A 17,421-nucleotide genomic window follows, 5' to 3' on the forward strand; every position below is an offset into this window, starting at 1 on the left:
GGTTTAGGTACCCTAGGGGGCCTAAATATACAGTAAAAAAATTTTTTTTTTTCCTTTAAATGAAAACCTAAAAGTTCAAATTACCCCCTACTCTTAAAACAAATATAAAAATAAATAAATAAATGAAATCATAAACATGTTGGGTATCACCACATCCCAAAATGCTTGATTTATCAAAATATAAAAGAATGGTTATTCCCGGCCCAGCCCTCCTCTCCCGTTGGCCCGGCTATCACATGAGAGGCCTCCAGGCCCATCTCTCCAGCCTCCCTCTCCCGTCCACCGCCGCCCAGCCCGCCTCACATGTCCCCGGCCGCCCGGCTCACCTCTCCCCTCCAGGCCCGCCGGCCTGTCCCATCCGTTGCCGCCCGTCTATCATGTCTGCGGCTGCCTGCCCATTTCATCGCCCGATAATGTCTTCCTTAGGCTCACCTTAACTCACTAACATCACAATGTGTCTCTCTGCAAGCAAGATCGCTCTTATCCAAGCCCTTTGGGCCAAGATTGCTCCCCAAGCCAACCAACTGGGTGCTGAGGCTTTGGAAAGGCTGTTTCTGAGCTTCCCTCAGACAAAGACCTACTTTGCCCACTTTGACTTGTCTCATGGCTCTGCTGACCTTCTCGCCCATGGTTGCAAGATCTTCTATGCTCTTGGAAATGCCGCCAGTCATGTGAATGACCTTGCAGGCACCCTGTCCACCCTTAGTGACCTCCATGCCTACAACCTGAGAATGGACCCTGGAAACTTCCCTCTGTTGTCCCACACCATCCAGGTCGTCTTGGCTTCTCACTTCCCAGATGACTTCACTGCTGAAGCTCAGGCTGCTTGGGACAAATTCATTTCTGAAGTCTCCGCCGTCTTGACCTCCAAGTACAGATAAACCAATGCTTCTAGCATAGGAGACTACATCCGTAACATCCTTCAGGAAATTCAGAGGGAATGAACACAAGTTTCTCATCCAATATATAGCCAATCAAACACTGCAATTCAGCTGTAATCTAATTTTGCTAGCCTGTGTTTTTGCAGCAGTCTCTTGCTTGGCTACTTCTTGTGTTTGATGTCCATCAAAAAAAATCTGGTGTAGTCTTTAATAAATCTGGTGTAATCGTTAATAAATCTGGTGTTAAAGTGCATCCCTTAGCGGAAAATAGCGCCCAACTTTGAAACGCCACTTTTTTGCCATTTTCCAACACATAATTAGTTTATTAAAAAGTGAATCAAAAGGTTGTACAGTCCCTAAACTGGTAACAAGGGAAACTTTATTTCATTACGCAAAAAATTACGCCTTACATAGCTCTTTACACCGAAGTATGAAAAAGTTATTAGCCTCAAATGAAAAAAAAATGTAAAAACAAATTTTTTAAATCTACTAAAACATAATAAAACACACATACATATACATATATATATATATATATATATATATATATATGTATATATATATATATATATATATATATATATATATACTTAGTATCACTGTGATCTTACCATACCAAAGAATAAAGTGGAGGTGTTATTTGGAGTGCAAAATGAAAGTTGTAAAACATAGCCCAAAATAAAATGGCGTAAATATTTGTTTTCGTCAGTTTCGCCAGATTTAGATTTTAGGCCTGGAATATTAATTACCATAACTAGGAAATAGGTCTGCAGAAAACATGTGTACAGCTGTATACACAGAAAATTTTAAAAATGTATGTAATTTTGGAAATGTGAAAATGAAAAGGGCTGTGTCCTTAAGAGGTTAAGCTTATTCCTAAGGCATCATGCACACAGCTGTAAGCTTTGGCCATGAGCTAGCCACAAAACAGCATCTATCTCATGGCTCCATTGCTTTCAATTGGGCACATTCTCGATCTGTGCACCACAAAATATACACCGTTTCCTATTCTTGCAAATCTTTGCAGTTGGGGCAGTTATTGGACAGGAGCGGGGTAAGCAGCTCTGACACTTTCATGTCATATGGGCTGCAGGCAACAGCATGCGACTTGTGCGAAGGGGCCTACATCAGATGTTATCCACAAACATCAATAGTTTGTTTTTTTTCCCCAAATGCAAAATTGATTATAAATGTACAGGGAAGCCTTCTTCTAATATGTCAGAAAGTAGAGGGTTATAATGAGTTCCATGAAATTTCACTCCTATTTTATTAGTATATGTGAAAGCTGTGAATGGCTGTCCATGGATTAGATGGTTGGCCTGAGTCTGACAGTGAGAGCCGCTGCTTGTTAGCGCCTCTTCCCAAGCCGAAGACCTTGTGAAATCTTCCATTAGACCTTGCAATAACTGAAGTGCTGCAGTATAATATTCTGCAACGTCTTCTCGCCGCTCTATAAATAATGTCTTCATCTGTTCTCCATTTATTGATCCTTCACCACCTCCCACTCTTGGTTGTTTTCCTCACCTTCTTCCATCACTTGAGATAATTTGGTTTGTCTTCCGCCCATTGCCCTTTGTGCTTTACCTTCATTTTATGAGCCATTAACATGGCGCACTATAAGGGAATATATGATGTGTTGTAACTCTAATTACGCACATCTACTAGTGATTTATCTGTCCGGTACATGTTTAATTTTAGCCTTCATTAACTTTACACCAACACTCTTTATCAAATTTACTATTCGGCTTCCGAGGTGCCCTGGATGCTGGGCTCGAGCATCAATCTGATTTTCACCTTTTCTCTGGATGCCCCTAGTCATTTCTATTGATAGTTTTAGTTTTAATCTTTATATGTTCTGGAAGGGGAACACATTTATATCTATTTCTATCTGGTTGCTGTCATTTGATCAGTATTGATAGGACTATGTTTTCTTACACTTTTCAATGGCCGTTCTTTGACGGTATCGGAAATTGTTCCTTGTATAATTTAGCTTCAATTAGGGTAGTGCTATGGAATAGGGGATAAGGGTCTTATTGTTTGGTGTTCCCTATTATCATAAGAAGGGGAGTCTAATTTTTCCTGTATGACCTTGGTCTATTTAGCTCTGGAAAATGGATAACATTTTTCCAGTTATCCATAGAATTGGATAACGGGGAAAATGTTCAGCTCCAGGATCATTTGGTCTTGAGTAAAACAAATGGCTTTTAGTCATTCAACTAAAAAACAAAGCTGGTACATGGATACAGCAATCAAATCTACAAGAAGGTAGATTTTAGCCTACGCGTTTCAGAATACCTTCCTTATTCATGTGCCAGCTTTGTTTTTAAGTTGAATGAATAAAAGCCATTTGTTTTACTCAAGACCAAATGATCCTGGAGTTGGACATTTTTCCTGTTATAATGCACCTTGATTCTGAACCATAGATGCTACATGTTCGGATTTTATTGACCTACGTACACTACAAGGGTTGGATGAGCTGGTTTTAACATCTTGTATTTTGATATTCATTGAATAGGTCCAAAATATTCTGGTTGGGGGTTCAATATCCAGCACAGTCACGAGTTAGCTATTCTCTTCCCGATTGCAGTAACCTGACCAGACCACTACACAGAGAACGGAACCGTCTACTTCCTGTTCCATCTTCTATTTGTCAGCTATAGGGACACTAGGTGTTGGAGCCATATCAATTTGATTTGGATATTTCATTAATGTTTTTTAGTTTTAAAACCGGCTTTCAAGAAGTCACAGGCTACGCATCATGTAAGCAGATGGGTGCGGGACCGACACTGTCGTGGGCTGAGCAGTCTCATTCCCACCAAACAGATGACTAGTTTCTATGTTATAGGGAATAAATGTAGTTTGGTGGAGAACTCTATTATAATTACATACAGGCAGTCGCCGGGTTACGTATAAGATCTATAGGTTTGTTCTTAAGTTGAATTTGTATGTAAGTCGGATCTGTATATTTTACAATTGTAGCCCAAGCCAAATTTTTTTGGGTCTTTGTGACAATTGGATTTTAAAAATGTTGGATTGTTATAAGAACCAGGATTAACAATACAGCTTCATTACAGACACCTGTGATAACTGTTACAGCTGTTTATTATAGTCTAAAGCAAAAGTACAGTAAATTACCAACATCCAGAGGTCCGTTTGTAACTATGGATCGTATGTAAGTCGGGTGTTCTTAAGTAGGGGACCGCCTGTATTTTACATCTGACCCAGATCCACATTAAATCTAATTCACATCACATGACCCCAAATGGACACATGAAATTTTATCCACAGCATAACATTAGCTTGAGGCTTATTTCAGCAGATTCTTCATCGAAAAGTTGGTAATTGACCCCAAGTAATGACAGTAAGGTTAAAGGGAGGTTTCAGATAATTTATATTGATCACCAGTAATGGATTATAATGTAGGCCATGGTCCCCCCAAGAAAGCTTGGACCCCAGGTTACTGCCCAAAACACCACCAAATTTTATATTGAGAAGGAACTTCACCTATGAGATTCGCATACATCTGTTTCTGCTCTTAATACACAAGTACACAAGAGCCATTTCAGGACCTTTTGAAGTTCCTCCAAAGGTCCTGAAACTGCAGATTGAAAGTAGACGGAAAGGATGCATCATCCATTCCCCAGGAAGCTGATACTAGTGAATTCCATACAGTCTTAATCCGACCCTGTTGATGACCTACACGTAAAATGCAGGTTAGCAGAAATCTATAGAATTTTAGGCTCCTGTGTTGATCTGAGTGCTGGAGCTGGGTGGTGGGTGTCTCATGTTTTGGATCCCAAATGGATCCTCTGATTCAGATGTAAACATAGTCCAACATAGACTATGGCGGAATATAGATTCATTGAAAAATTAAAGACCCAAAGTGAACTGTCCCCAGCCTTATAACGTACAGTCACTGTCCCCTCTGTAACATCATTACAAAGCAAATGTGTTTTTAAAGTCTTATTCTAATATATTTCAGAATGTATGTTGATGACTCTCTCTCGTCTCTTACAGCTTAATGCCTTACAATTTCCTCCAAAGAAACTTTTTGGAAACAAAGATGAGAGAGTGATAGCGGAGCGCAGAGCTCAGCTGGAGGTAAGTGTTCTGTATCACGGAGATATTCAGGACTAGAGGCCAAAACCCTATGAAGCCAAAACATGTGTTAGTACTTTCACTAGGTATTTCTGACATCAAACATCAAACTGCATTGACAGTGGACGCGAATAATAACCTGAAATCAGTTATAGGCATGTGTATGTATATTTATATGTATATATATATATATGTATAGTATTGCAAGTATATACATTAAAATGCATATAATGTGTATGATATTTTTGGGTGTAGAAGCACGGAAATAATTGCAATGCGCAATTGTGATTAATTATGTGACTACAGCACCTCCACGCCATATGGGCTTTCCTGCCTCGTGCCTGCAAGCTTTCTTAAAACTTGCAAATATTCATCACTGTTTGCAGGTTTTTCCTCCAGCGCAGCTGCCCGACCGATACATCATGTGGTCTAAGCCTTGTGATGTATCCGACTCAAACCGGACCACCAGCACATGGACCGTCAGCGCATGATAAAGCACAGTGGGGCAAATTTACTAACAGTGCAAATGGCACCAGATGTAGTTTGCCTGTGTAGTGTGCAGGGGGCGCCAGATTAATGATTTCTGGCGCACGTTCTGCATGAATCTGGCGCCCCCTGCACTGCCCGGACACTTTTTTTTTTGGTGCACCTTTAACATGGGACGTGTGTCGGACTTTGCTTGTTAATTCTGGCACACGGTCTGACTGAGCACCAGAACGCCCCCCACAAATACTTGTGCAAGCAGCTTGCACTAAAGAGAACGTGCAAAGTCAGACAGAAGACTGGCGCACGGCCCTTAGTAAATGTTACCCCATTATGTAGTCTGATCCTGTAGTCATTCATTATTTCCTTTTTTTTTTCTCCATTTTCTTAGTTTTCATCAAGGTTATTGCACTTACATTAAGACATTCCACGTTATGGCATTATAACGTCAAAAATAGATCCTTTATTATAACCAAAAACATGTTGTGTGGGTAATCTCCGTACATGTGACTCCATGGGGAACAAGAGGTGAACAGATGAGAGGAACGGAAATTATATAGTTGATGTGATCTGAGCCTTACTTTGTGTAGGAAAATAAAAAAATGATTCTGTGATATTCGATATATCAAAAAATAATAATTATAACGTCAGTCAAACCAGAAACTCCTCCAGAAGGAAAAGCAATCCGCTATATACATACACACCTGTTTCATGGTTACAGCCCCTCATCAGTACAGAACCAAGGTTCTGTGGTTCTTAGATGCAGCTTTTTATACAATCCTACATCTTACTATCTCCATGATGTTCACTTTTGCATCTGATAGAAATGTGCTAATCCATAGAGTTAGAGATCCAGGGAAACGGGGTCCATTGTACGTCAAATGCAGAAGTAGCGGAGTACTGCGGCTATCTCTGGAAGTGCCTCAGAGATTCATAGAACATCAGGATGCATGTGGGACACTCACTTTGGGGCAGAATTAAGGTCTTAAGGTTAGACAGTGCAGAGTTAGACTAGACAGTCTTATTCTGCACCAGATTCATGTAAGTGTCTGGTGCTTGATGATAAATCTGTCCTAGTATAAGACTGTCTAGTCATGCTCTGCACCTCCTATTAGTTGGCTTACTTTACACCAGAAAACTAGGGCACAATTCTGTCGGGTTATCGGTATTTCTGGCGCACGGACCTTTTTGGTGCAAGGCCACACCCCATTTTTATGCCACACCCCTTTTTGTCAAGATAGTTTTCTTGCTATCCTACGACTAAATCCCTTTATAAATCTGGTGCAGGCAGTTTTTTTCTGCAAACTGCGACAGAATTAATAAATCTCCCCATATGACGTCAGCCACTTGCCGGCCATCGCGTGCACACTATCAGCACACAGTCAGCAAGTGGTTGACTTCATAATGTGGGTGCCGGCATTGGGCAGGGACCCTAAGACGGAGCCAGAGCACCTGAAGCAACAAGAGGACCTTCGGGGGGCGACGGCAAGGCGAGTTAATTTTTTTTTATATACTTAGCTTATATTCAAGTATATAGGGTAGATATGGATGCAGATTTCTTGGGCAGTACAGCCCCAGACCTTAAAGGGGTGTTCCCATTTCAGCAAATAAATGTTAATATTTGTAGAATGAAAAGTTGTGCAATTTTCCAATATATATTCTGTATCTATTCCTCATGTTTTCCTGGATCTCTTCTTGCTGTCCTTTTATAGAAAACATCATTGTTTATTTCCATTGGACAGAAATCTGACCATGGTCACACAGGTGCACGGCTAGTTATATCACACTGCTCCGATTTCTCTCTATGATACTAATGAGCCGTGCACCTGTGTGACCATGGTCAGATTTCTGTCCACTGGAAGTAATCATAGAAACTTTCTATAGAGTGACAGCAAGCAGAGATCTAGAAACCATTAGGAATTGATGCAGAAAGTGTATTGGAAAACTGCATAACTTTCCATTATGCAAACATTAACATTTATTTGCTGAAATCGGAATCCCCCTTTAACTTTATGTAAATGACATCACTGTAGCAAAAATTCCAATCATAATAAGCTTTTAGAATTCTCCACATTCAAATATGTAACTGAAAAGGCCAAAATTTATTTTCCATAATGTCTACGAAAACAAGTCTGTGTTTCTGATTGGTAACGGGTGACGGAATTCTCAGTTGATTCTGACTCATGACCACACGGAGGGCCTTCAAGTGCACAATTAATCCCTGTGAAAAATGAGGTGTTTGACATTTTATGGACAGCGTGATTATTTGCTTACCCACTGCCTTATGGAACGTGTTAGTTATTGGTATATCACAGTGGTTGGAATAAAATCTGACCATGTTTAGCCCAGTTTCTCTGGCAGGACATTTTGTAATCATGTGTTCTGCAGTGATGTTAATGACCATGATACAGAGGGAAAATGTATGATCAACACAAGCAGGATCAACGGAAATCTTCAAGTTTTGGAAGAGATCAGAAACTCCAATGTTATCTTGAAAAGGGATGTTTATTTATATAGCGCGCAGAGTTTGCCAAATCAGTCCCTGTCCCCATGGGGCTCACAATCTAACCCACCTACCAGTATGTTTTGGAGTGTGGGAGGAAACTGGAGGACCCAGAGGAAACCCACGCAAACAGAGAGGACATACAAACTCTTTGCAGAAGTTGACCCTGGGACTTAAACACAGGTCCCCAGTGCTGCAAGGCTGTAATGCTAACCACTGAGCCACTGTGCCGCCCTTGTCTATCGGCCAATGGTACAGAAACAAGAAAAATCAATTTAATTCCTTCCATTCCCGCGTTAAATGTCTTCCCTGTAAACAATTTTGACATGACTTGATTTTAATTTGCTAACCTAGGGTGTTGACTTGTACATCCCCAGCAATGAATCTTCGTTTATGCGCCATCACAGTATGATATATCTTCATACATTTCTGCCGCTGGCGTCATCCCTTATTTTTTACGCCGACACGGTGAACGCATTGCTGATGTCTAATGTCAGGCAGGTTTGAATTACAACAAAATTTCCCCCAAGGGGAAAAAAAAAAAATGACATGTAGTAAATTGACATAAGTCACTACAAACCTTGTAAATGTCGCACGGGACACCGAGATGAATATTAGATGGGAAGAGAATTTACAAGACTGTTCTCTTGGAAGGAAAGTGTGTTGCAGAGTTTATATGTTGTTTTTGTTATTTACTACGGCGCAGAGCCGGGTTTATGTTGAACATAATTAGAATGTCAGAGTCAAATAATAGTTCTGTTTGTTTGCTAAAGCTACGGAGGAAGTTTCTTTATAATATATACTTTCTTCTAAAGATCCATCCAGATGACAGATACATCAAGCAGAAGATGGGAGAAATGTGCTCTCCTTAGGCATTGGTTTCTATGTTCACAGGCCGGCTGTATCGAGCGAGATGAGAAACCTTCTGACTGATCCATACATGTGATTCGGATGCAGCACGTCTATAGAGAAAGCGGCGGGTGATGGAAAGTTTAGTGGGTTTTCAGATACAAAGCAGTTTCCAGCAGTAAATATACTTAAAGGGAACCTGTCAGGAGATTTGTGGTGACCAAAACATGAAATACTGACAGGCTTCCTTGTTACAAACAGCCACAGCATGTTTTACATGGAAACATTGCAACATTTCAGAGAAAACAAAGTGTAGATACAAGCTGGGAATGGGAAGAACAGTGATCTGGGTACCTACCTCTGAATCTGGCTGAGCCTGAGCTAACATGCTGCATTCAGTTCAGTAGTCCTAACATCAGGTTGGTTAAACCCAGCAATAATAATAATAATGTATTTACGCAGCACTGCACAGAACTTGCCAAATCAATCCCTGTCCTCAATGGGGCTCATCATCTAATCAACCTACCAAGTAGGTTTTGGAGTGTGGGAAGAAACTGGGGGACCCAGGGGAAACCCATGCAAACATAGAGAAAACATACAAACTCTTTGCAGATGTTGACCTGGATGGGACTTGAACCCAGGACCCCAGCACCGCAAGGCTGTAGTTCTAACAACTGAGCCACCGTGCCACCCAACAAATTCTTTACAATGTCATAAAATGCAGCAAAATACATTCCAGGGATAAATAGATTAATAATGAGTCGACTTCTTGTGACAGGGTATCAAAACATTTTATTGTAGTGGAAGGTTGATCATCTCTCGCCGGATATATTTGGGGAGCTGGTGCATCGTCCTCCAACCTTAATATTAATATTCTCCCAAAGCCGGATTTACTGGTGGAGATTTCAGCTATAGCGTGTGCTGGTTTTCCTGCACTAGTTATAACAAATATGGCAGATGGGGCATCAATGCCCAGATCTACCCTTTCTTTTTTTTTTTTTTTTTTTTTTTTAATATGTTTCACATTGTAAATATTAAATAGGATGACATTGTACATCAACAAATACATGTCCTTAATCCACCTCAGCATTGCTCCCACTATCAAAAACTGCATCATGGCAGCAGCAAAGTATCAAAAAAAAAAAATCTGGTAATGCCATTCCCCCCGTCTCTCTCCGCTTACAAAGGAATCCATACTTGATCCAAACTCTCTTCCTGTCCCAGATCAACTCATTTAGTAATATATCTATGAACTAAAAAAATGTATTACCGGTAATCCAAAGTAACGATATCGTGAAAATATATTACATTTGGGGCAATATAATCATTTTTATTAGGGCTATCCATCCAAATTTTTTTTTTTTTTTTACCTTATCCGTTGAATCATTGGTACCAAGTTTCTTTCCATATATCAGATCTGCCCTTTCACCTCCACTTTTTCAAAAGTTGCATACGTGACTGAAAATCCTCCAAAAGTCACAATTTCTGGTCGTGCCTGGAAAGGCATTTTTCCTGCAGTTCTGTACATGACCATGGTACACAGGAAAAATTGACTTATATGGTCAACTAGGGTCAACAGAGATCTTCCAATTTCGGAAGTGACCCCATTGTTTCTGGACATGTCCAACCAAGAAGAAATTGCATTTCTTTCTTCCCAAATGGGATATAAAGAACGCAATTGTTTCCATGTTCCATCAAATGGACATCTTCTTCCCAAGAAGCTACTTACCTAGAAAGGGCCATAAGGAAGTGCCAGGTGCTAGGATATGGAATGGTCATGTGCTGAACCACAGGGGAGGCAGTTTCTTCTGTACAGGTAATTACCTTTACCTTATTGATGAGGCCTGAAGTTGGAAACACAGGGACAGCAGCACAGGGGCCCATTGTGACCCTACAGTCCCTATTAAGATTATGTGTAGGCTCATGAACATGTATTGCACCAGTATCTTATAGATACATAAGAAGGGTGTTAATTGTTAAAGGGGTTGTCCACGAGCAGTTGATATCAAATAGCTCATATTCCTCTCTGTGATAATATCGGCTTGTGCACCTGCGTGTCCATCACAAGACCATGGACAGATTTCGATGTACTAGAAGGAAACATAAAAGCTTTCTATAGAAGGACAGCTAGCAGAGATGTTGAAAACCATGAGGAATTGATATAGAAATTTTATTGTCAAAGTGCATAACTTTTCTGTACACAATTATTTGCTGAAAGTGGACAACCCCTTTAAAATTTGGAATAATGAGGGTCAGTTTTTTTCTAGCATAGCACAATACAATGGTTTCTGTAACCTACAAGAGGCTATGCATGCTGGGAATGCCCAAGAACGGGGGTGGACATTTCATTTTCCCATTTGGCCTCATGAGAATTGGGAATGGTTTTGGAGGATCAGACTAAATACTTAACCCAATACCTAATTACTGTATTCAGTATATGACCTATCCCTACATAACAAAATAAATAAAACATTACAATGATTCAATTAAATATGAAGGACCCAATTGCATTATTATTTAATGATGGGGAGGGGAGCTCAAATTTTTCAATAAGCTCAGGCGGGCTGGTCAGAGATGGATACAGGGCCCGATGTGGCCCGTACAGTGCCCTGGTCTGCCCTAAAATGTGTCATTTTTGTTACGATGAATGCATTCTGAACTATACGTCTTCTTGCATGAGTTGCACATATATAATGGGGGGAAAAAATTGAGAAGATGCCCATTTCCTGATAATCTGACCCTGCTGGTTATGGCTCAGTGTGGCATCAGAGGGGATCCCAAGTAGAAACTTTATTATAGAGGACACTTCTATTATAGGGGGTGAAGAATGATGAAGAGAGAATCAACATCCGCAGAAATTATGATATCACACCATGAAATAACAAATCTTCTGGAAATAAGTAGTAGCTGTTTTGGTGGATTAGGGCAAGCCTGGATCAAGAAGGGGGAGGGGTGATCGCTCATCACCGCTCCTCCCTCCATAGGCAGAAGAGCGTCCGCATGTCCTAAACTGTCTTGCACAATGCGGTTATGTACTGTGTGCTCACCACGCCATGACCAGGAGCCATTGCAATCCATGGGGGCCGTGATCTGCTCGCAAATCATGTGACCAGATCAGGGCCCCCAATGCGCCATGTGAATGTACCCTTAGACTCTCTCCATACTTCTTGGTGTTCTATGTCAGGGTAAATCTATATTTTCTCAGTAAATAGTAATAATAGTAATATATGCTATCATTACACGCTACTATAAGAGATGATCTTTATAAAGCAGTTCCAGAAGTAAAATAAGCCCATTGTTTCTTTTTGTGAGTCTTCGCTTAACAATGGACGCAATGAAATGTCCCGTCTTGTAAGATAATGATCCCTGCTCCTCTATTAATATTATTATTATTTGTAATTAGTTGCTACAAAAGATCCATTATTTCTTTCCCAAAGCATCTCACGTTATACCGAAAACGGCAAAGCGGCGGACGCTTGTGTTCTTCACTCGCTGTCGACAGCATGGTATTAATATATGTATTTTCACGAAGCCCGAAACCCTCTGTTGTTAAAAACCTGTCAATCTGCACGAGTCAGAAAAGCAAAACTGCCTTCCAACCGCAATGTGACAAAGATAAGACGTAAGAGCTGCCTTTTTGGTGCCTCAAAAAAGTGTCACTTCCCAGGCAGCCACCAATACATTTCTCATAAATTGCTGCAAGAACATGAATGGAGAGATTAATTACATGTCTACAGGCAGAGGGAGCAAAATAAAGTAAGAAATACCGGAGTGGAACTTCATTTTTAACAATGATTTAGTGAATAAGGTTGGCTTTATATTCGGCCGTGACATCTTAATTATACAGCATTTCGGAGGTCATGTGTGATCCCCCACTGTTCTAGCTGAGTTTTTTTTATTGTGATGGAAATTGTTTAAAATTTGGACCCTTGGTGAAATAGATTTAATCGAATCTTTGATGTAATAATTGGTGTAAGATATTGTTATATCGTATGTAGAGCACAGAACTGGTAGATAAATATCGGACACTGTATCACTCAGGTAAAGTAAAGAGATCATCTATTCCAAAAGAAAAGTTTGGCTATACATCACATACACCAATGGTGCCCGTGTTATAAGGTTTTGATGTCTCATTCTGCAGCCATAATTACTGCCATACATATTGGGGCACTGTCCCGATCCCCGATCTGGACTGTCCGACGAGGATGAAGTCACCAAGATCGTGCGCCCCATTTCCTGCATGTGTCGCTTCCCCGCTGAGGTCCGTCGGAGTTCACCTACTACTCGGTTATGTGAGTGCATGTCTTGCGACACAATTCGACGTGTTAATTCCCGCGCGTTGTCCGAATCCATCGGATTGGCCAACGGCCCGCCCGCGTGAAAGTCGGTACCAATGCGTCAAAATCCGATTGCGTCCGACACAAAATTCCCCACGTGATCCCCGAAAACGTCGGAAAACCCAACGGAAATGCGGCCGCGGGACCTTAGTAAGCCCCATTGTGTGCTCTAAAAAGTCCAAGGCACTATCCCCCTGGATGATTGTAGTGGGGCTAAAGGACTTTCAAATGAATTAAACGGCTTGGGCATGTTACTTAAAGTTTTTCGTAATATACCAGGGACACAATATTGGGTAACTTACCAATATGCTAATATCAATATATGCATATCTTTCTATATCTATCTATCTACCTATATCTCTATCTATCTATCGATCTATCTATATCTATATTTATAAAAATTCTGTTCCACTTCCTTGAATTATAAGTAAAGCCCCTGGTTCAGAAATGTCCTCTACAGCTGCCATGCCTGTCCATACAATGGGCGGAAGTGGAGTTATGTGATCCTGACTGTTTATGAGCAGTCTGCACGTGTTTTACCTTCCAGGACCTTATGTTATCATTCATTCTTATGGCCAGCGGCAGCACCAGGTATACCCAGCAAGTGCTTGAGCCCAGAGCTGTTGGGGGATACCACACGGCCGAATCCCAGCCCACAGCAGCCTGGCAGAGCATGCTGAGGGGGGCTGTATATAATAAAACCATGATGGGGTTCTATATAACTAAACTATGAGGGGGCTGTATATAATAGAACCATGACAGGGCTGTTTGGGAATGATAAATTGGGGAATCTTTTATTTAGTTTCTGGATTTGTAATGTTGCCACATAAGTTCACTGCAAAGGGGTCCACTGAGGCTTTGTTGCCCAGGGGCCTTCTGAAACCTGGAAGCAGCCCTGTTCATTCTCATACTGGTTACGGTCAGTTAGGGTCACATGACCCTCCGTCTGCAGCCTTTTTATAGACAGGAATGTCTGACTGATGAGGTACAAGACATTTCTGAACCAGGGAGCTTTACTTTACATATAAAGAAAGCGGTGCAGAAATTTAAGTATATGTGTTTTGGTAAATTACCTGATTACCTGCCCCCCCCCCCCCCCAACACACACACACACACACACACACACACACACACACACACAACACACACAACACACACAACACACACACACACAACACACACACAACACACACAACACACACACACACAACACACACAACACACACACACACAACACACACACAACACACACAACACACACAACACACACAACACACACACACACAACACACACAACACACACACAACACACACACACACAACACAACACACACACACACACACACAACACACACACACACAACACACACACACACAACACACACACACACAACACACACACACACAACACACACACACACAACACACACACACACAACACACACACACACACCACACACACACACACCACACACACAACACACACACAACACACACACACACCACACACACAACACACACCACACACCTCTCTTTAATCATCAACCTTATGGGGCACATTTACTAAGGGTCAGAATGCCGCATTTTCGTCGGGTTTCGCAATTCTTTTACGTTTTGCCCTGAATTGCCCCGGTTTTTTGTCGCACGCGATCGGATTGTGTCGCATCGGCGCCGGCTTACATGCGACACAAATGGGGGGGGCATGGACGTCGGACAACCCCACTGACTCAGATAAACCGCGGAATTTAAATGGCAAATTGTTACGCAAGATCAGCACTCACATGCACCGGGAAGAAGAAGGTGAACTCCGGCGGACCTCAGCGGGGGAAGCGCCGCATGATCTTAGTGAGTCACCGCAGCTCCGAATCCTCGTCGGAAAACGCACGGCGGGGATCGGGACGGGTAAGTAAATGTGCCCCTACGTGTTTGAAAGATCAAATAGTCGTTTTTAAATGTTATTTAGCGCAGCAATCTAGCATTCACGGCTATCTACCCAACTGGGAGTCCAAAGAAGACAATTGACTTTGACTAAGGTCAAAGACAATTGACTAAGGTCTAGTTACCGTTCCTCGCGCCACATTTGTTAAAGATTTTGGATTGTTTTTAAAAAAGGACGATAAAGGAAGATAAATAAAGGACATGGTCCCAAAAATTGTCTTCACGGCTACAAGTACGTGAGCCAAAACGTATTGTCCTGGTGTTAACTAGATCAACTTGTAGATGAGGCAAAGTAGAAGTCCACAGTCTTGAACTACGCCAGATTTATCATCCAGCATCCAGCTGGACTTATCCTGCGACACTTTTATGAATCTCCCCCAATATCTCTTCATTATTTCTATAACCTTTACATATTTAGTGTCCCTTTAAACAGCTACCTGACCCCTGACATTGGAAACATAGTGTCTGCATTCAGATACAATATTTGACGTTTCTGCGCTCCCCCTTTATGAATGGACCTAGTTATTCTTTGTATATGCGTTTAAGCTAATATAGAAATTGAGTGATGTATAATCAAACCAAGCACAGAGTTCATGATATAACAGCTCGGTAAATTATAGGCTTAATGTTATGTGGTAATTACATTGTTGAATGATAGTGAGTACCAGGTCATATTAAACAACCCTATCAATCAGCACATGTATTGTCGGAGAAGGATCACGTTCCAGCAGTTTCTATACAGCCCAGTGATGTTATATTTGAATAACTGCTGATTTGTTTTGTTGCTAGATACATTTTTCTGTTGTTGCTTTAAGCACATAAAAGCCTAATACATCTTCTAAAGCAATAGCATGAACCAGCTTTATATATGTGGTACAGAAATTGCCTCCATTCATAATAGCTTATGCTTTTACTACTTTGCAGTAAATTGAGATATTCTTCTCATTTACTCTGTAAGGTGCAGGGATGGATCTTATCCACTGGGTTCTCCTTAAAGGGAACCTGTCATCAGGAGCCATTTTTCTGCCTCCCCCATATCCCTATAGAGAATGGCCAAAGAGCTTTTATATTGCCAAAGAGCTTTTATAGTAAAACTGGATTTTTCTGAAAAAAGATAAGTTAGGTGAAAGTTTATACAGAGCAGTGTCCCTAGTACCATCGGGGTGGCCATGGATCAGTGGGGCAGAAGACACCTCATCTTCCTGTGTAGTGGTCAGACACTGTAACTACAGCTGGGTCCATAATGTTGTGTATAGGAGTCATGGCTGTAGTAGTAGTAGTAGCCCTGACCCCTCTGATCTTATAATGATGACTTATCAGATGTTGATAAATTATCATTTCTGGATTAACCTTTTAGTTTGGGGACCTGCATCTGACTAGGGTGAGGTCCCCACTCCCAAGGGGAGGTCCCCACTCCAAAGCTCTGCAGCTTTAAAGGAAATATTCCATTTGCTTTTATGCATTATGAACAAAACATACCTGGAGAATGCTGTAGCTACACTGATGCAGAAACATATTTTGTTTAATCCCTGAATTCTGTGGTTTTGCTGAAAAAACTATAATAAAATTATGATAATGAGGCTCTGTTGCTTCTTTGGCTGCTCGGCGCTTCTCCTCTTGCAAGGCTTCAGAGAATGCTGTAATCACTGTGTTGTCCCTGACAGGCAGAAGTAATCAATCACTGCACCATCCAGTTGCGGTGTATGAGTCATCCAGCTCAAGTTCATTAGTCCTGTCCGGAAAGTTCAGGAAATCCATGTAATGTGTTTATGTAGGCCCCCGGCTTTCCCAAGGTCCTTTATTTTATAATTGCTTTTTGAGCAAAACCACTTGGATCAGGGATTAAACAAGATATGTTTCTGCATCAGTGTCGCTACAGCATTCTCAAGGTATGTTTCATTCTCAATACATAAAAACAAATGGTAGATTTCCTTTAAAGGGGTTTACCTTCTGTGTGGAAGTTATCCCCTATCCACAGGATAGGGAATAATAAGCTGATCGTTAAGGGTCTGAATGCTAGGATCCCTATCTATCACAAGAATGGGGCACCCATCAATCTGGAGAAGCAGGTTTCCTTGTCACTAATGGGTGGAGTTGTAAGACGGGTATATGTCCTGCTGCTCCTTTCCATAGTATAAGAGTATTGGATACAGTCATGCACCGGGGCCGGGTGCTCTCTGGCAGTCTCTTGAATGAGAGCCATGTGCTCGGCAGTTTGTAGAAAGGCCCATACTATTAAATAGGGCAGAGGGATGAGTCCTACCATTAATGAGAAGGGGACCTCGTTCTCCAGACTCCTGATGGCCCTTTCTCTCATGAGACAGGGCAGAAA

At 41.3% G+C, this 17,421-nt stretch overlaps 1 protein-coding gene and 1 pseudogene across 2 annotated transcripts in view; both read left to right on the forward strand.

The window, feature by feature from the left end:
* KIF16B (kinesin family member 16B) overlaps positions 1-17,421 on the forward strand; it is a 217,070-nt gene that overhangs the window by 187,815 nt on the left and 11,834 nt on the right. For both annotated transcript variants that reach the window (XM_072140436.1, XM_072140437.1), the window contains one exon: positions 4,899-4,982. In XM_072140436.1, coding sequence (XP_071996537.1) covers positions 4,899-4,982 — 84 coding nt within the window. The remainder of the gene's footprint in view (positions 1-4,898; positions 4,983-17,421) is intronic.
* On the forward strand, positions 442-1,059 carry LOC140120446 (hemoglobin subunit alpha-3 pseudogene; annotated as a pseudogene).

The sequence above is a fragment of the Engystomops pustulosus genome, chromosome 3 (genome assembly GCF_040894005.1).
Source record: "Engystomops pustulosus chromosome 3, aEngPut4.maternal, whole genome shotgun sequence".
Lineage (NCBI taxonomy): Eukaryota > Metazoa > Chordata > Amphibia > Anura > Leptodactylidae > Engystomops > Engystomops pustulosus.